The sequence below is a fragment of the Pseudophryne corroboree genome, chromosome 10 (genome assembly GCF_028390025.1).
Source record: "Pseudophryne corroboree isolate aPseCor3 chromosome 10, aPseCor3.hap2, whole genome shotgun sequence".
Taxonomy (NCBI): Eukaryota; Metazoa; Chordata; class Amphibia; order Anura; family Myobatrachidae; genus Pseudophryne; species Pseudophryne corroboree.
The window spans coordinates 5,588,399-5,608,628 of record NC_086453.1 but is presented as its reverse complement, the minus strand read 5'-3'; the positions used below and the strand labels follow the sequence as shown (position 1 = coordinate 5,608,628).

Below are 20,230 nucleotides of genomic sequence, written 5' to 3'. Positions count from 1 at the left end.
GCTCAGACACTGCTCTAGCATCTAGTGCATCCGTACAGTCCCTTAGTGCAATGGATTGTGGTCCGTCACTGCTCAGACACTGCTCTAGCATCTAGTGCATCCGTACAGTCCCTTAGTGCAATGGATTGTGGCCCGTCACTGCTCAGACACCGCTCTAATATCTACAGCATCCGTACACTCCCTTAGTGCAATGGATTGTGGCCCGTCACTGCTCAGACACTGCTCTAGCATCTACAGCATCCGTACACTCCCTTAGTGCAATGTATTGTGGTCCGTCACTGCTCAGACACTGCTCTAGCATCTACAGCATCCGTACACTCCCTTAGTGCAATGGATTGTGGTCCGTCACTGCTCAGACACTGCTCTAGCATCTACAGCATCCGTACACTCCCTTAGTGCAATGGATTGTGGTCCGTCACTGCTCAGACACTGCTCTAGCATCTACAGCATCCGTACACTCCCTTAGTGCAATGGATTGTGGTCCGTCACTGCTCAGACACTGCTCTAGCATCTAGTGCATCCGTACAGTTCCTTAGTGCAATGGATTGTGGCCCGTCACTGCTCAGACACCGCTCTAACATCTACAGCATCCGTACACTCCCTTAGTGCAATGGATTGTGGTCCGTCACTGCTCAGACACTGCTCTAGCATCTAGTGCATCCGTACAGTTCCTTAGTGCAATGGATTGTGGCCCGTCACTGCTCAGACACCGCTCTAACATCTACAGCATCCGTACACTCCCTTTGTGCAATGGATTGTGGCCCGTCACTGCTCAGACACTGCTCTAGCATCTAGTGCATCCGTACAGTTCCTTAGTGCAATGGATTGTGGCCCGTCACTGCTCAGACACTGCTCTAACATCTACAGCATCCGTACACTCCCTTAGTGCAATGGATTGTGGTCCGTCACTGCTCAGACACTGCTCTAACATCTACAGCATCCGTACACTCCCTTAGTGCAATGGATTGTGGCCCGTCACTGCTCAGACACTGCTCTAACATCTACAGCATCCGTACACTCCCTTAGTGCAATGGATTGTGGTCCGTCACTGCTCAGACACTGCTCTAACATCTACAGCATCCGTACACTCCCTTAGTGCAATGGATTGTGGCCCGTCACTGCTCAGACACTGCTCTAACATCTACAGCATCCGTAAAGTTCCTTAGTGCAATGGATTGTGGTCCGTCACTGGTCAGACACTGCTCTAGCATCTACAGCATCCGTACACTCCCTTAGTGCAATGGATTGTGGTCCGTCACTGCTCAGACACCGCTCTAACATCTACAGCATCCGTACACTCCCTTAGTGCAATGGATTGTGGTCCGTCACTGCTCAGACACTGCTCTAACATTTACAGCATCCGTACACTCCCTTAGTGCAATGGATTGTGGTCCGTCACTGCTCAGACACTGCTATAGCATCTAGTGCATCCGTACACTCCCTTAGTGCAATGGATTGTGGTCCGTCACTGCTCAGACACTGCTCTAGCTTCCAGTGCATCCGTACAGTCCCTTAGTGCAATGGATTGTGGTCCGTCACTGCTCAGACATTGCTCTAACATCTACAGCATCCGTACAGTCCCTTAGTGCAATGGATTGTGGCCCGTCACTGCTCAGACACTGCTCTAGCATCTAGTGCATCCGTACACTCCCTTAGTGCAATGGATTGTGGTCCGTCACTGCTCAGACACTGCTCTAGCATCTACAGCATCCGTACACTCCCTTAGTGCAATGGATTGTGGCCCGTCACTGCTCAGACACTGCTCTAGCATCTAGTGCATCCGTACACTCCCTTAGTGCAATGGATTGTGGTCCGTCACTGCTCAGACACTGCTCTAGCATCTACAGCATCCGTACACTCCCTTAGTGCAATGGATTGTGGTCCGTCACTGCTCAGACACTGCTCTAACATCTACAGCATCCGTACAGTCCCTTTGTGCAATGGATTGTGGTCCGTCACTGCTCAGACACTGCTCTAGCATCTAGTGCATCCGTACACTCCCTTAGTGCAATGGATTGTGGCCCGTCACTGCTCTAACATCTACAGCATCCGTACACTCCCTTAGTGCAATGGATTGTGGTCCGTCACTGCTCAGACATTGCTATAGCATCTACAGCACCCGTACACTCCCTTAGTGCAATGGATTGTGGTCCGTCACTGCTCAGACACCGCTCTAACATCTACAGCATCCGTACACTCCCTTAGTGCAATGGATTGTGGTCCGTCACTGCTCAGACACTGCTCTAACATCTACAGCATCCGTACACTCCCTTAGTGCAATGGATTGTGGTCCGTCACTGCTCAGACACTGCTCTAGCTTCCAGTGCATCCGTACAGTCCCTTAGTGCAATGGATTGTGGTCCGTCACTGCTCAGACATTGCTCTAACATCTACAGCATCCGTACAGTCCCTTAGTGCAATGGATTGTGGCCCGTCACTGCTCAGACACTGCTCTAGCTTCCAGTGCATCCGTACAGTCCCTTAGTGCAATGGATTGTGGCCCGTCACTGCTCAGACACTGCTCTAGCTTCCAGTGCATCTGTACAGTCCCTTAGTGCAATGGATTGTGGTCCGTCACTGCTCAGACACTGCTCTAGCATCTAGTGCATCCGTACACTCCCTTAGTGCAATGGATTGTGGTCCGTCACTGCTCAGACACTGCTCTAACATCTACAGCAGGCTTGTCCAACCTGCGGCCCGCGGGCCGCATGCGGCCCAAGTCGGCTAGTAATGCGGCCCAGGAGCAGCGCTGCAGCAGAGGTTTTTTTTTTTTTTTCGAGTACGGACACCACATCTGAGGCTGAGCCGGCCCCAGCAGGCTGTCAGCACATCCTGATTGGATTGCTGCTGCTGGGACCAGCACCAGCTCACGCCCTCTCCGCTGTCAGTCACAGTGTAGCCCTCCTCCGCTGCATAGCGGCACACGTGACTGAGCAGCGCGAGAGTAGAGGAGCCCAGCGGAGAAGTTGGTTGTACAAGAACACGTAAGTGAGCCGGGGGTGGGTGTCTGTCCGTGGCCGCGGCCTGCGCCGCTGTACAGTGTCCTGTACAGACGTCCCTCCCGTAGTACAGCAGAGAGAAGCAGCGGACGGAGACGGAGGCAGCGCTGCAGGAGCGGTAAGTATGTGTCTGTGTGTGTGTGTTTTTTTTTTTACAGCTACAAGGGGCACAGTACAAGGGGGCAGCTACAGGGCCACAACTACAAGGGGCACAGTACAAGGGCGCAGCTACAAGGGGGCAGCTACAGGGCCACAACTACAAGGGGCACAGTACAAGGGGGCAGCTACAAGGGGCACAGTACAAGGGGGCAGCTACAAGGGGCACAACTACAAGGGGGCAGCTACAAGGGGCACAGTACAAGGGGCACAGTACAAGGGGGCAGCTACAGGGCCACAACTACAAGGGGCACAGTACAAGGGGGCAGCTACAGGGCCACAACTACAAGGGGCACAGTACAAGGGGGCAGCTAGTGCTACAGGGCCACAACTACAAGGGGCACAGTACAAGGGGGCAGCTACAGGGGCACAACTACAAGGGGCACAGTACAAGGGGCGCAGCTACAGGGGCACAACTACAAGGGGCACAGTACAAGGGGCGCAGCTACAGGGGCACAGCTACAAGGGGGCAGCTACAAGGGGCACAGTACAAGGGGGCAGCTACAGGGGCACAACTACAAGGGATGCAGCTACAGGGGCACAACTACAAGGGATGCAGCTACAGGGGCACAACTACAAGGGACGCAGCTACAGGGGCACAGCTACAAGGGGTACAGTACAAGGGGCGCAGCTACAGGGGCACAACTACAAGGGGCACAGTACAAGGGGCGCAGCTACAGGGGCACAACTACAAGGGGCGCAGCTATAGTGGCACAGCTACAAGGGGCACAGCTACAGGGGCACAACTACAAGGGACGCAGCTACAGGGGCACAGCTACAAGGGACACAGTACAAGGGGCGCAGCTACAGGGGCACAACTACAAGGGGCACAGTACAAGGGGCGCAGCTACAGGGGCACAACTACAAGGGGCGCAGCTATAGTGGCACAGCTACAAGGGGCGCAGCTACAAGGGACGCAGCTACAGGGGCACAGCTACAAGCAAGTTTAATATGTTAACTATGTTTTCTATGTTTTTTTTGGATGATCAGGTATCGTTACTGTTATTTTATGTGCGGCCCAAACCAAATTTTCATCTTCTAATGTGGCCCAGGGAAGGTGAAAGGTTGGACACCCCTGATCTAGTGCATCCGTACACTCCCTTAGTGCAATTGATTGTGGCCCGTCACCGCTCAGACATTGCTCTAGCTTCCAGTGCATCCGTACACTCCCTTAGTGCAATGGATTGTGGCCCGTCACTGCTCAGACACTGCTCTAACATCTACAGCATCCGTACACTCCCTTAGTGCAATGGATTGTGGTCCGTCACTGCTCAGACATTGCTATAGCATCTAGTGCATCTGTACAGTCCCTTAGTGCAATTGATTGTGGCCCGTCACCGCTCAGACATTGCTCTAGCTTCCAGTGCATCCGTACACTCCCTTAGTGCAATGGATTGTGGTCCGTCACTGCTCAGACACTGCTCTAGCATCTAGTGCATCCGTACAGTCCCTTAGTGCAATTGATTGTGGCCAGTCACCGCTCAAACATTGCTCTAGCTTTCAGTGCATCCGTACAGTCCCTTAGTGCAATTGATTGTGGCCCGTCACCGCTCAGACATTGCTCTAGCTTCCAGTGCATCCGTACAGTCCCTTAGTGCAATGGATTGTGGTCCGTCACTGCTCAGACACTGCACTAGCATCTACAGCATCCGTACACTCCCTTAGTGCAATGGATTGTGGTCCGTCACTGCTCAGACACTGCTCTAGCATCTAGTGCATCTTATTTTGCTTCACAACACAAAACATGAACTATGCGCTCTGCACCATAAGCGTATCTCACCAAAGTATTTGAGCTGCGCCTCCCAAATGTTCTACTACATAAATTACAGCCTGAACTAGATGCTTCACAACAACAAAAGTAAAGCAATATACTAAAGGCACTTACTAGAAATGCGCGTGACTGTGACGAAGGTCGATGCTTGCTGTATGACGCTGCCGATGGCCACACGGCAGATATATTCGCCAGAGTCCGCCTCGGTGGCTTGTAGGATCCTCAGGCGGGAACCGTAGACCTACAGTGAAATAGCAACTACAGAAGTGGATCTAAATACAAGTGACATTCCTGCGTGACAATGACTTGTCTGATTCATTTTATTTGCTTGTTGGGTGATGAGTGCATGCCCTTTCTGCGTCTCCTCATATACCGTTCTAAGGGATCCAGATCTAGCGCAAAGACCCTTAAATCCAGGTATTCGGTTATAGCATGAATGACATTGCATGACTTTGCATTACACCAATATTTGCCACCCTAGAAAATATGTTTAGTTAAAGTACCTGATGATTTGGTGAGAGAGGAATTCCTTGTCTGTGCCATGTTACCAAAGCCCCGGGATAACCGGAAACCTGGCAATCCAGCTCCAGGGTCTGTCCCTCAACCAGAGAGCCAGAGGATGACTCAATTCTAAGTACAGGGATGGTTTCCAATGCTGGGAGAGAACACACATTGCCAAGATATGTCCTGATATTCTAGCAGGTACACGGATGTATTTACATTTTATCAGAAACTGGATGGTTTATATGGTAGGTCGGTGGAAGAGTTAGAGGAGAATCCAACAGTAGCCAGGACAGAAAATAACATTTCTTAGACATGAAGCATAGAAACAGCAGAGAATGAATGAATGAATGAATCCAACATATCATCTAGTTAGAGGAGAACATACAGAATAGAGCGTTAATGAGAGACTGTGTAGGACTCTCCCATGATGGACCAAGGACTATGTAGAGTAGATGAAACAGAAAGTGAGCAATGTTTCAATGGAAGACAAAATGCAAGAGCAGGACCATAATAAGCAGGATTGTGGGCTGTCTAAAGTGAAGGCTAATAGGAAAAAATAAGAGACAGAACTTAGGGAAAGGTTTACTGACATTAACCAATTATCTCATAGATAGAGTAATGACGACCAATGAAAAGACAAGCGAGAACAGAACAATGAGCGATGCTGAGGAACATGCGGAGTATCGAAGGTAGATTCATCCATGGACAGATGACAGTAGAGGAAAACCAGTCATATTGGGTAATAAGTATAGAAGAAATAATTAGCCATGGAGAGATGAGGGCTGAGGACAGCGAGTGACGCTGAGGAACATGTTGAGTTTAGAAGGAAGATTTAGCCATGGAAAGATGAGGGCTGAGGACAGCGAGTGACGCTGAGGAACATGTTGAGTTTAGAAGGAAGATTTAGCCATGGAAAGATGAGGGCTGAGGACAGCGAGTGACGCTGAGGAATATGTTGAGTTTAGAAGGAAGATTTAGCCATGGAGAGATGAGGGCTGAGGACAGCGAGTGACGCTGAGGAATATGTTGAGCATAGAAGGATGAATTAGCCATGGAGAGATGAGGGCTGAGGACAGCGAGTGACGCTGAAGAATATGTTGAGTTTAGAAGGAAGATTTAGCCATGGAGAGATGAGGGCTGAGGACAGCGAGTGACGCTGAGGAATATGTTGAGCATAGAAGGATGAATTAGCCATGGAGATGAGGGCTGAGGACAGCGAGTGACGCTGAGGAATATGTTGAGTTCAGAAGGAAGATTTAGCAATGGAGAGATGAGGGCTGAGGACAGCGAGTGATGCTGAGGAACATGTTAAGCATAAAAGCAAGGTTTAGCCATGGAGAGATGAGGGCTGAGGACAGTGAGTGACGCTGAGGAACATGTTGAGCATAGAAGGATGAATTAGCCATGGAGAGATGAGGGCTGAGGACAGTGAGTGACGCTGAGGAACATGTTGAGCATAGAAGGATGAATTAGCCATGGAGAGATGAGGGCTGAGGACAGTGAGTGATGCTGAGGAATATGTTGAGTTTAGATGGAATATTTAGCCATGGAGAGATGAGGGCTGAGGACAGTGAGTGACGCTGAGGAACATGTTGAGCATAGAAGGAAGAATTAGCCATGGAGAGATGAGGGCTGAGGACAGTGAGTGACGCTGAGGAACATGTTGAGCATAGAAGGAAGAATTAGCCATGGAGAGATGAGGGCTGAGGACAGTGAGTAACGCTGAGGAATATGTTGAGTTTAGAAGGAAGATTTAGCCATGGAGAGATGGAGGCAGGGGACAGTGAGTGATGCTGAGGAATATGTTGAGTTTAGAAGGAAGATTTAGCCATGGAGAGATGGAGGCAGGGGACAGTGAGTGATGGTGAGGAATATATTGAGTATAGAAGGAAGATTTAGCCATGGAGAGATGAGGGCTGAGGACAGTGAGTGACGCTGAGGAACATGTTGAGCATAGAAGGATGAATTAGCCATGGAGAGATGAGGGCTGAGGACAGTGAGTGACGCTGAGGAACATGTTGAGCATAGAAGGATGAATTAGCCATGGAGAGATGAGGGCTGAGGACAGTGAGTGATGCTGAGGAATATGTTGAGTATAGATGGAATATTTAGCCTTGGAGAGATGAGGGCTGAGGACAGTGAGTGACACTGAGGAATATGTTGAGTATAGACGGAAGAATTAGCCATGGAGAGATGAGGGCTGAGGACAGTGAGTGACGCTGAGGAACATGTTGAGCATAGAAGGAAGAATTAGCCATGGAGAGATGAGGGCTGAGGACAGTGAGTGACGCTGAGGAATATGTTGAGTTTAGAAGGAAGATTTAGCCATGGAGAGATGAGGGCTGAGGACAGCGAGTGACGCTGAGGAACATGTTGAGCATAGAAGGAAGAATTAGCCATGGAGAGATGAGGGCTGAGGACAGTGAGTGACGCTGAGGAACATGTTGAGCATAGAAGGAAGAATTAGCCATGGAGAGATGAGGGCTGAGGACAGTGAGTGACGCTGAGGAATATGTTGAGTTTAGAAGGAAGATTTAGCCATGGAGAGATGGAGGCAGGGGACAGTGAGTGACGCTGAGGAATATGTTGAGTTTAGAAGGAAGATTTAGCCATGGAGAGATGAGGGCTGAGGACAGCGAGTGACACCGAGGAATATGTTGAGTTTAGAAGGAAGAAATAGCCATTGAGAAAGACGAGCAGGTAACGATTGAAGTTAAGGAATATGAAAAGCACAGAAAAAAATATGAAGAGGAAGAAAAACAAGGATCACTGAGAAGAACTTGCTGTGACAGAGCAATGAAGAGATGAGCAATGAGGAGTATAAAAGAGTAAGACTGAGTAATGAAGAGCAGTGGTACCTGAGTTTGGATAAGTGTGAGACAGATACGCAGAATGACAGGTTAACACTGAGAAGTAGAGCGATAAGAATCTCCAGAAGAGGAGAGAGAACTTACGGATCTGAACGCCAGGAAGGTGAGTGACTGTTATAATGATTGATGCCTGTTGTGTGCCAGCACCATTAGAGACCTGACAAATGTATTCTCCGGAGTCTGCTGACGAAGCGTGAAGAATACGTAGACGGGAGCCGTAGACCTTAGGAGTGACATGAAAAAGGAACTGAATAAAGGAGGAATAGGCATCCTTCTCCAAGTGAGTATATTACTGTAACAGCTCCCTCATCAGTCGCACGCAGAGTGCACACGACTCCCAGAAAACAGCTGCGTATACACCACGCGGTAACAGCTGCATATACAGCGCACACTAACGGCTCCCGAGACAGCTGCATATACAGCGCACACTAACGGCTCCCGGAACAGCTGCATATACAGCGCACACTAACGGCTCCCGGAACAGCTGCATATACAGCGCACACTAACGGCTCCCGGGACAGCTGCATATACAGCGCACACTAACGGCTCCCGGAACAGCTGCATATACAGCGCACACTAACGGCTCCCGGAACAGCTGCATATACAGCGCACACTAACGGCTCCCGGAACAGCTGCATATACAGCGCACACTAACGGCTCCCGGAACAGCTGCATGTACAGCGCACACTAACGGCTCCCGGAACAGCTGCATATACAGCGCACACTAACGGCTCCCGGGACAGCTGCATATACAGCACGTGGTGACGGCTCCCAGTACAGCTTCATATACAGCACGCGGTAACGGCTCCCAGTACAGCTGCATATACAGCGAGCGGTAACGGCTCCCAGTACAGCTGCATATACAGCGAGCGGTAACAGCTCCCGAAACAGCTGCATATACAGTGCACACTAACGGCTCCAGAGACAGCTGATTGTACAGGGCACACTAACGGCTACCGGAATAGCTGCATGTACAGCGCACACTAACGGCTCCTGGAACAACTGCCTATATAGCGCACACTAACGGCTCCTGGAACAGCTGCATGTACAGCACACACTAACGGCTCCTGGAACAACTGCCTATATAGCGCACACTAACGGCTCCTGGAACAGCTGCATGTACAGCACACACTAACGGCTCCTGGAACAACTGCCTATATAGCGCACACTAACGGCTCCTGGAACAGCTGCATATACAGCACACACTAACGGCTCCCGGAACAGCTGCATATACAGTGCACACTAAAGGCTCCCAAGACAGCTGCATGTACAGCACACACTAACGGCTCCTGGAACAACTGCCTATATAGCGCACACTAACGGCTCCTGGAACAGCTGCATATACAGCACACACTAACGGCTCCCGGAACAGCTGCATATACAGTGCACACTAAAGGCTCCCAAGACAGCTGCATGTACAGTGCACAGTAACGGCTCCAGGAAGAGCTGCATATACAGCGCACACTAACGGCTCCCAGAACAGCTACATGTACAGCGCACACTAACGGCTCCTGGAACAGCTGCATATACAGCGCACACTAACGGCTCCCAGAACAGCTACATGTACAGCGCACACTAACGGCTCCCGGAACAGCTGCATGTACAGCACATGGTAACGGCTTCCGGTAAAGCTGCATGTACAGCACATGGTAACGGCTCCCGGTACAGCTGCATATACAGCGCACACTAACGGCTCCCGGAACAGCTACATGTACAGCGCACACTAACGGCTCCAGGAACAGCTGCATATACAGCGCACACTAACGGCTCCCAGAACCACTGCATATACAGCACATGGCAACGGCTCCTGTAACAGCTTCCTATATAGCGCACACTAACGGCTCCTGGAACAGCTGCATGTACAGCACACACTAACGGCTCCTGGAACAGCTGCATATACAGCGCACACTAACGGCTCCCGGAACCGCTGCATGTACAGCACATGGTAACGGCTCCAGGAACAGCTGCATGTACAGCACATGGTAACGGCTCCCGGGACAACTGCATGTACAGCACATGGTAACGGCTCCCGGGACAGCTGCATGTACAGCACATGATAACGGCTCCCGGGACAGCTGCATGTACAGCACATGGTAACAGCTCCCGGAACAACTGCATGTACAGCACATGGTAACGGCTCCCGGGACAGCTGCATGTACAGCACATGGTAACGGCTCCCGGGACAGCTGCATGTACAGCACATGGTAACGGCTCCCGGGACAGCTGCATGTACAGCACATGGTAACGGCTCCCGGGACAGCTGCATGTACAGCACATGGTAACGGCTCCCGGGACAGCTGCATGTACAGCACATGGTAACGGCTCCCGGGACAGCTGCATGTACAGCACATGGTAACGGCTCCCGGGACAGCTGCATGTACAGCACATGGTAACGGCTCCCGGGACAGCTGCATGTACGGCGCACAGTAAATTGGCAGATCATGTAGCAGGGAAAGATAACGCTGAATGTTGCATATTTACCTGGTGGTTTGGGGACAGCGGGCGTCCCGACCTGTGCCATGTGACCACAGAAGGGGGGTAACTTGTGACCACACAGTTCAGCTCCACAGTTTGCCCTTCTTGTACCGTGTCAGTGGCTGACTCAATCCTCACCAGCGGGGAGGCTGCAGAAGCTGCAGATCACAGTAAGACATTTCACGTACAGACACTACAACCGATGTACACAACGACAATGTGTGATGGTAACAACACAAGGTGACATCTAGAACCCGCCAAGCATCAAATTAGAACAGATTTACTGTAGGTCACATTATGGACATTGAACAAACTCTGAGGAACTCTGAGGGATCTACAGTAATCATCATACTTTCATTTCTACAAAAGGAAGAGAAAATTAATTTTCACCTAATTCTGTAGAGATTTACTAACAGGCCCATTCATCATTTATGTAACACAGGAGAAATCACTGAGACCTCCTGGTTACAATTCTCCCAGACGTAGAAAATACGCCATTCATCAAGTTCCCAAAACGTATTTTTTAAAAGAAAACTTGTGTTACTGTACACCATCCTGAGATGTGTATACACAGCACCCTAACGTGTATACGCAGCAGCTTGTGCAGCAGAGGGAAGCGGTCTCTGCAAAAAGACTATGGTGGTCATTCCTAGTTGGTCGTTAGCTGCATTCGTTCGCTGTGCAGCGATGAGGCAAAAAAACGGCACTTCTGCGCATGCGTATGCGGTGCAATGCGCACGTGCAGCGTACTATTACAACGAACGATGTAGTTTCACACAGGGTCTAGCGATGCTTTTCAGTCTCACTGCTGGCCGCAGAGTGATTGACAGGAAGTGGGCGTTTCTGGGTGTCAACTGACCGTTTTCAGGGAATGTTCGGAAAAACGCAGGCGTGCCAGGAAAAACGCAGGCGTGCCAGGAAAAACGCAGGCGTGGCTGGGAGAATGCAGGGCGTGTTTGTGACGTCAAATCAGGAACTGAATGGTCTGAAGTGATCGCAAGCGCTGAGTAGGCCTGAAGCTACACAAAATTATTTTGTAGCCGCTCTGCGATCCTTTCGTTCGCACTTCTAAGCTAAAATACACGCACAGTGGGCGGCGGTTTAAGGTTTGCACGGCCGCTAAAACCTGCTAGTGAGCGAACAACTCGGAATGACCCCCAATGTGATAATTAAGTTATGGCAACATGATGAATGCTTCCAATATAACTAAACTTGCTGATTATCACATGATCCTTTCTATCCTGGTGAATAGGCCCCTAAGTAGCAGTGACCAGGCTACATGGACTCACCTCGTGTCACAATCACTTCGATGGGAACCTGTGAGCTCCCAGCAGAGTTGGTCCCGACACACTGATAAATCCCACCATTGGCTGCTGATATTGATGGGATGACCAGCGTGGAGATATCCTGACCCTCTATACGAACCTGGTATACACAACGCAAAACTGAGTCCCCATCCGAACAATGACCACAAACACCCCACTTATACTAAGACTTATACACAGGTGTGATTCTATATATTGGATCGTGGACAGAAAAGATCAGATCAACAAATTCCCTAGTTTCTTGGGACCAATGCACAGAGATTACAGGGAACAATGACACTCGAGTTATGAGCAAGTAAAAGAGCAGGGTGTGAGCAAGTAAAAGAGAAGGGTGTGAGTGAGAGAAAGAGCAGGGTGTGAGCGAGAGAGAGAGCAGGGAGTGTGCGAGTGAGAGTGAAAGAGAGCTAGGAGTAAGAGCAGGGTGTGAACGAGTGAGAGAGCAGGGTGTGAACGAGTGAGAGAGCAGGGTGTGAACGAGTGAGAGAGCAGGGAGTGAGCGAGTGAAAGAGCAGGGAGTGACTGAGCAGGCAGTAAGAGAGCAGGGAGTGTGAGCGAGTAAAAGAGAGCAGGGAGTGTGAGCGAGTAAAAGAGAGCAGGGAGTGTGAGCGAGTAAAAGAGAGCAGGGAGTGTGAGCGAGTAAAAGAGAGCAGGGAGTGTGAGCGAGTAAAAGAGAGCAGGGAGTGTGAGCGAGTAAAAGAGAGCAGGGAGTGTGAGCGAGTAAAAGAAAGCAGGGAGTGTGAGCGAGTAAAAGAGAGCAGGGAGTGTGAGCGAGTAAAAGAGAGCAGGGAGTGTGAGCGAGTAAAAGAGAGCAGGGAGTGTGAGCGAGTAAAAGAGAGCAGGGAGTGTGAGCGAGTAAAAGAGAGCAGGGAGTGTGAGCGAGTTAAAGAGAGCAGGGAGTGTGAGCGAGTTAAAGAGAGCAGGGAGTGTGAGCGAGTTAAAGAGAGCAGGGAGTGTGAGCGAGTAAAAGAGCGGGGAGTGTGAGCGAGTAAAAGAGCGGGGAGTGTGAGCGAGTAAAAGAGAGCAGGGAGTGTGAGCGAGTAAAAGAGAGCAGGGAGTGTGAGCGAGTAAAAGAGAGCAGGGAGTGTGAGCGAGTAAAAGAGAGCAGGGAGTGTGAGCGGGAAAAAGAGAGCAGGGAGTGTGAGCGGGTAAAAGAGAGCAGGGAGTGTGAGCGAGTAAAAGAGAGCAGGGAGTGTGAGCGGGTAAAAGAGAGCAGGGAGTGTGAGCGGGTAAAAGAGAGCAGGGAGTGTGAGCGGGTAAAAGAGAGCAGGGAGTGTGAGCGGGTAAAAGAGAGCAGGGAGTGTGAGCGCGTAAAAGAGCGCAGGGAGTGTGAGCGAGTAAAAGAGAGCAGGGAGTGTGAGCGCGTAAAAGAGAGCAGGGAGTGTGAGCGCGTAAAAGAGAGCAGGGAGTTGAGCGCGTAAAAGAGCGCAGGGTGTTGAGCGCGTAAAAGAGCGCAGGGAGTGTGAGCGCGTAAAAGAGAGCAGGGAGTGTGAGCGTGTAAAAGAGCGCAGGGAGTGTGAGCGCGTAAAAGAGCGCAGGGAGTGTGAGCGCGTAAAAGAGCGCAGGGAGTGTGAGCGCGTAAAAGAGCGCAGGGAGTGTGAGCGCGTAAAAGAGCGCAGGGAGTGTGAGCGCGTAAAAGAGCGCAGGGAGTGTGAGCGCGTAAAAGAGCGCAGGGAGTGTGAGCGCGTAAGAGCGCGCAGGGAGTGTGAGCGAGTAAAAGAGAGCAGGGAGTGTGAGCAAGTAAGAGCGCAGGGAGTGTGAGCAAGTAAGAGCGCAGGGTGTGAGCGAGTAAAAGAGTGCAGGGTGTGAGCAAGAGAGTGCAGGGTGTGAGCAAGAGAGTGCAGGGTGTGAGCGAGAAAGAGAGTGCAGGGTGTGAGCGAGTAAGAGTGCAGGGTGTGAGCGAGTAAGAGTGCAGGGTGTGAGCGAGTAAGAGTGCAGGGTGTGAGCGAGTAAGAGTGCAGGGTGTGAGCGAGTAAGAGTGCAGGGTGTGAGCGAGTAAGAGTGCAGGGTGTGAGCGAGTAAGAGTGCAGGGTGTGAGCGAGTAAGAGTGCAGGGTGTGAGCGAGTAAGAGTGCAGGGTGTGAGCGAGTAAGAGTGCAGGGTGTGAGCGAGTAAGAGTGCAGGGTGTGAGCGAGTAAGAGTGCAGGGTGTGAGCGAGTAAGAGTGCAGGGTGTGAGCGAGTAAGAGTGCAGGGTGTGAGCGAGTAAGAGTGCAGGGTGTGAGCGAGTAAGAGTGCAGGGTGTGAGCGAGTAAGAGTGCAGGGTGTGAGCGAGTAAGAGTGCAGGGTGTGAGCGAGTAAGAGTGCAGGGTGTGAGCGAGTAAGAGTGCAGGGTGTGAGCGAGTAAGAGTGCAGGGTGTGAGCGAGTAAGAGCGCAGGGTGTGAGCGAGTAAGAGCGCAGGGTGTGAGCGAGTAAGAGCGCAGGGTGTGAGCGAGTAAAAGAGAGCAGGGAGTGTGAGCGAGTAAAAGAGCGCAGGGAGTGTGAGCGAGTAAAAGAGCGCAGGGAGTGTGAGCGCGTAAAAGAGCGCAGGGAGTGTGAGCGAGAAAAAGAGAGCAGGGAGTGTGAGCGAGTAAAAGAGCAGGGAGTGTGAGCGAGTAAAAGAGAGCAGGGAGTGTGAGCGAGTAAAATAGAGCAGGGAGTGTGAGCGAGTAAAATAGAGCAGGGAGTGTGAGCGAGTAAAATAGAGCAGGGAGTGTGAGCGAGTAAAAGAGAGCAGGGAGTGTGAGCGAGTAAAAGAGAGCAGGGAGTGTGAGCGAGTAAAAGAGAGCAGGGAGTGTGAGCGAGTAAAAGAGAGCAGGGAGTGTGAGCGAGTAAAAGAGAGCAGGGAGTGTGAGCGAGTAAAAGAGAGCAGGGAGTGTGAGCGAGTAAAAGAGAGCAGGGAGTGTGAGCGAGTAAAAGAGAGCAGGGAGTGTGAGCGAGTAAAAGAGAGCAGGGAGTGTGAGCGAGTAAAAGAGAGCAGGGAGTGTGAGCGAGTAAAAGAGAGCAGGGAGTGTGAGCGCGTAAAAGAGAGCAGGGAGTGTGAGCGCGTAAAAGAGCGCAGGGAGTGTGAGCGCGTAAAAGAGCGCAGGGAGTGTGAGCGCGTAAAAGAGCGCAGGGAGTGTGAGCGCGTAAAAGAGCGCAGGGAGTGTGAGCGCGTAAAAGAGCGCAGGGAGTGTGAGCGCGTAAAAGAGCGCAGGGAGTGTGAGCGCGTAAAAGAGCGCAGGGAGTGTGAGCGCGTAAAAGAGCGCAGGGAGTGTGAGCGCGTAAAAGAGCGCAGGGAGTGTGAGCGCGTAAAAGAGCGCAGGGAGTGTGAGCGCGTAAAAGAGCGCAGGGAGTGTGAGCGCGTAAAAGAGCGCAGGGAGTGTGAGCGCGTAAAAGAGCGCAGGGAGTGTGAGCGAGTAAAAGAGAGCAGGGAGTGTGAGCAAGTAAGAGCGCAGGGAGTAAGAGCGCAGGGAGTGTGAGCGAGTAAAAGAGAGCAGGGAGTGTGAGCAAGTAAAAGCGCAGGGAGTGTGAGCAAGTAAGAGTGCAGGGAGTGTGAGCAAGTAAGAGCGCAGGGTGTGAGCGAGTAAAAGAGTGCAGGGTGTGAGCAAGAGAGTGCAGGGTGTGAGCAAGAGAGTGCAGGGTGTGAGCAAGAGAGTGCAGGGTGTGAGCGAGAAAGAGAGTGCAGGGTGAGAGCGAGTAAGAGCGCAGGGTGTGAGCGAGTAAAAGAGAGCAGGGAGTGTGAGCGAGTAAAAGAGAGCAGGGTGTGTGAGCGAGTAAAAGAAAGCAGGGTGTGTGAGCGAGTAAAAGAGAGCAGGGTGTGTGAGCGAGTAAAAGAAAGCAGGGTGTGTGAGCGAGTAAAAGAGAGCAGGGAGTGTGAGCGAGTAAAAGAGAGCAGGGAGTGTGAGCGAGTAAAAGAGAGCAGGGAGTGTGAGCGAGTAAAAGAGAGCAGGGAGTGTGAGCGAGTAAGAGAGAGCAGGGAGTGTGAGCGAGTAAAAGAGAGCAGGGAGTGTGAGCGAGTAAAAGAGAGCAGGGAGTGTGAGCGAGTAAAAGAGAGCAGGGAGTGTGAGCGAGTAAAAGAGAGCAGGGAGTGTGAGCGAGTAAAAGAGAGCAGGGAGTGTGAGCGAGTAAAAGAGCGCAGGGCGTGTGAGCGAGTAAAAGAGCGCAGGGAGTGTGAGCGAGTAAAAGAGCGCAGGGAGTGTGAGCGAGTAAAAGAGCGCAGGGAGTGTGAGCGAGTAAAAGAGCGCAGGGAGTGTGAGCGAGTAAAAGAGCGCAGGGAGTGTGAGCGAGTAAAAGAGCGCAGGGAGTGTGAGCGAGTAAAAGAGCGCAGGGAGTGTGAGCGAGTAAAAGAGCGCAGGGAGTGTGAGCGAGTAAAAGAGCGCAGGGAGTGTGAGCGAGTAAAAGAGCGCAGGGTGTGTGAGCGAGTAAAAGAGCGCAGGGAGTGTGAGCGAGTAAAAGAGCGCAGGGAGTGTGAGCGAGTAAAAGAGCGCAGGGTGTGTGAGCGAGTAAAAGAGAGCACAGGGTGTGTGAGCGAGTAAAAGAGAGCACAGGGTGTGTGAGCGAGTAAAAGAGAGCACAGGGTGTGTGAGCGAGTAAAAGAGAGCACAGGGAGTGTGAGCGAGTAAAAGAGAGCAGGGAGTGTGAGCGCGTAAAAGAGCGCAGGGAGTGTGAGCGCGTAAAAGAGCGCAGGGAGTGTGAGCGCGTAAAAGAGCGCAGGGAGTGTGAGCGCGTAAAAGAGCGCAGGGAGTGTGAGCGAGTAAAAGAGCGCAGGGAGTGTGAGCGCGTAAAAGAGCGCAGGGAGTGTGAGCGAGTAAAAGAGCGCAGGGAGTGTGAGCGAGTAAAAGAGCGCAGGGAGTGTGAGCGAGTAAAAGAGCGCAGGGAGTGTGAGCGAGTAAAAGAGCGCAGGGAGTGTGAGCGAGTAAAAGAGCGCAGGGTGTGTGAGCGAGTAAAAGAGCGCAGGGAGTGTGAGCGAGTAAAAGAGCGCAGGGAGTGTGAGCGAGTAAAAGAGCGCAGGGTGTGTGAGCGAGTAAAAGAGAGCACAGGGTGTGTGAGCGAGTAAGAGCGCAGGGTGTGTGAGCGAGTAAGAGCGCAGGGTGTGAGCGAGTAAGAGTGCGCAGGGTGTGAGCGAGAAAGAGAGTGCAGGGTGTGAGCGAGAAAGAGTGCAGGGTGTGAGCGAGAAAGAGTGTGCAGGGTGTGAGCGAGAAAGAGTGCAGGGTGTGAGCGAGAAAGAGTGCAGGGTGTGAGCGAGAAAGAGTGCAGGGTGTGAGCGAGAAAGAGTGCAGGGTGTGAGCGAGAAAGAGTGCAGGGTGTGAGCGAGAAAGAGTGCAGGGTATGAGCGAGTAAGAGAGCGCAGGGTGTGAGCGAGTAAGAGAGCGCAGGGTGTGAGCGAGTAAGAGAGCGCAGGGTGTGAGCGAGTAAGAGAGCGCAGGGTGTGAGCGAGTAAGAGAGCGCAGGGTGTGAGCGAGTAAGAGAGCGCAGGGTGTGAGCGAGTAAGAGCGCAGGGTGTGAGCGAGTAAGAGCGCAGGGTGTGAGCGAGTAAGAGCGCAGGGTGTGAGCGAGTAAGAGCGCAGGGTGTGAGCGAGTAAGAGAGCGCAGGGTGTGAGCGAGTAAGAGAGCGCAGGGTGTGAGCGAGTAAGAGAGCGCAGGGTGTGAGCGAGTAAGAGAGCGCAGGGTGTGAGCGAGTAAGAGAGCGCAGGGTGTGAGCGAGTAGGAGCGTGCAGGGTGTGAGCGAGTAAGAGCGCGCAGGGTGTGAGCGAGTAAGAGCGTGCAGTGTATGAGCCAGTAAGAGCGTGCAGTGTATGAGCGAGTAAGAGCGCGCAGGGTGTGAGCGAGTAAGAGCGCGCAGGGTGTGAGCGAGTAAGAGCGCGCAGGGTGTGAGCGAGTAAGAGCGCGCAGGGTGTGAGCGAGTAAGAGCGCGCAGGGTGTGAGCGAGTAAGAGCGCGCAGGGTGTGAGCGAGTAAGAGCGCGCAGGGTGTGAGCGAGTAAGAGCGCACAGGGTGTGAGCGAGTAAGAGCGCGCAGGGTGTGAGCGAGTAAGAGCGCGCAGGGTGTGAGCTAGTAAGAGCGTGCAGGGTGTGAGCGAGTAAGAGCGCGCAGGGTGTGAGCGAGAAAGAGTGCAGGGTGTGAGCGAGAAAGAGCGCAGGGTGTGAGTAAGAGAGCGCAGGGTGTGAGTAAGAGAGTGCAGGGTGTGAGTAAGAGAGTGCAGGGTGTGAGCAAGTAAGAGCATAGGGTGTAAGAGCGCAGAAAGAGAAGATTTATGAAAGAAAGATTACATGGAGACTGGGGAAGGAAGATAAATGTTCCAGATAAGGAGAACTCTAGGTCAGATCAGTTGTAGATTTGCAAGGGCATATTTACTAAGGTGTGAGTTTTTTTTTAGAAGTGGAGATGTTGCCCATAGCAACCAATCAGATTCTAGCGATTACCTTCTAGAAGCAGCTAACTAAATGTTAAGTGGAATCTGATTGGTTGCTATAGGCAACATCTCCACTTCTAAAAAACCTCACCCCTTAGTAAATATACCCCATAGAGTGGGAGAGAGTACTGCAGATTGTTATACTGGTAGAGTTCTAGGTATTTGCAGCTGTAGATGAGTGTATCATAGCTGGGGCGCAGTCAGGATACCAACGCCAAAATGCCGACAGCTGGAATCCCGGCTCACCAGAGCAATTCCCACTTGTGGGTGTCCGAGACATCCATACAGTGATCCTGTGCCGAGCGCAGCGGGCCACCAAGCCTGCACGAGCCCGCAAGGGCACTCTTAGCGCTCGCCCCGCTGCCGGCATTCTGGCGGACAGGATGTTGCTGTCGGGATATGGACCGCCGGTATCCCGCCTGCCGGTATAACGTATGTAACCCTCGCAGCCAGTAAGAAAACCCCCCTGCATTAGTGCTGCTCACCCCACCGCCTAAGCCAGAGGTTCTCTAACAGTCATCAAGGCACCCAGCAGTCCAGGCGTTCGGTATATCCATGGCTCAGCATAGATGGTTAAATCATACTGACTGAGGTGCTAATTAAGTCACCTGTGGCCAAGCATGGATTAACTGAAAACCTGGACTGTTGGGGTGCCTGGAGGAGCGCGTTTGGGAACCTGTGGCCTATGCAGCTGCGCATATGCCCCTGCGTCCAGACTCACATCGGGGGGTAAGACGCCGCCTTGCTTCCTCCAGGAGACTGTAGCGCTGGGGCTGCCTCCGGCTCTGCAATACAGCCGCACTGTGTCTCCTTCTCTGACCTGGACAGAACCTTCCGGACTCACCTGGATGACCGGCAAATTCCCACCTGCAAGCAAATCAGACGATGAGACCGGAGCGCTGACGGAGCGTTCAAATTCATTGCCCCCATACATCTATCCCTATCCCTGCATTCTCCCATCACCAGCTCCGGGCCCCCTGCTCCTGGGAACAATGCGTCACACACGCTGGCGGTAACCCGGTGCATCCCTGATTCACAGATAGATATACAGTGGGGGCGCTGTGTGACCTCCAGCCTGTGCTGCAGCTCCCAGAGCAGACGTGGGCGCCGGATACATACAAGACATTTCCCACACCAGGCAACAGCCCCGTAGAGCGGTGTCACACAAGACCAGCGCCCCCTTCCCCGGACTGTACTCAGACTATAAGGAGGCGCTCTCCATTCACACCCTGGCTGCGACTAATATCTTTGTGGAACACAAGTCATCTTGCCCCAGTCCTGTACTCACTGTGTACCCGCAGCTCGGCCCTGGCGACGCTGTACCCCAGACTGTTGGCCACGCGGCAGGTGTACTGCCCCTCATCGGAGAGCTGGGCGGAGGAGAAGCGCAGGACGCCCCTATGGATGGTGGCTCTGGAAGATATCCCTCCGTTCTGCCCACCTGCCAGAGACATGCACGGATGAGAGTGAGACCCACTGCCACCTATTCTCTCAGCTCATTCCATACCTGCGACTACCTACCTGTCCACTCCACTGTGGGAGGTGGGTGCCCCAGCGCTCTGCAGTGGAACTCGGCTGCTTGTCCCTCCTCAACAGTCAACTCCTGGGGTTCGATAACAGCTACAGGAGCGTTCCCGGCTACAGCTACAATATGGTGGAGAAGACATTAAACTGGTCACATCATAAAGTACATGAGTTCCGGAGAGCCGGAACCTCGTGTCAGTGACAGTAAGGGGAGAACAGTGTCCGGTCCTCAGTCTGCT

General features: G+C 52.3%; 1 protein-coding gene across 1 annotated transcript in view; it reads right to left on the bottom strand.

Annotated features, from left to right (window-relative positions):
- The window catches only part of HSPG2 (heparan sulfate proteoglycan 2), a 310,894-nt gene that overhangs the window by 39,332 nt on the left and 251,332 nt on the right, over window positions 1–20,230 (bottom strand). The window contains 8 exon segments of the mRNA XM_063942047.1: window positions 5,041–5,167; window positions 5,430–5,581; window positions 8,385–8,523; window positions 10,782–10,933; window positions 12,065–12,200; window positions 19,189–19,334; window positions 19,756–19,908; window positions 19,989–20,111. Coding sequence (XP_063798117.1) covers window positions 5,041–5,167; window positions 5,430–5,581; window positions 8,385–8,523; window positions 10,782–10,933; window positions 12,065–12,200; window positions 19,189–19,334; window positions 19,756–19,908; window positions 19,989–20,111 — 1,128 coding nt within the window.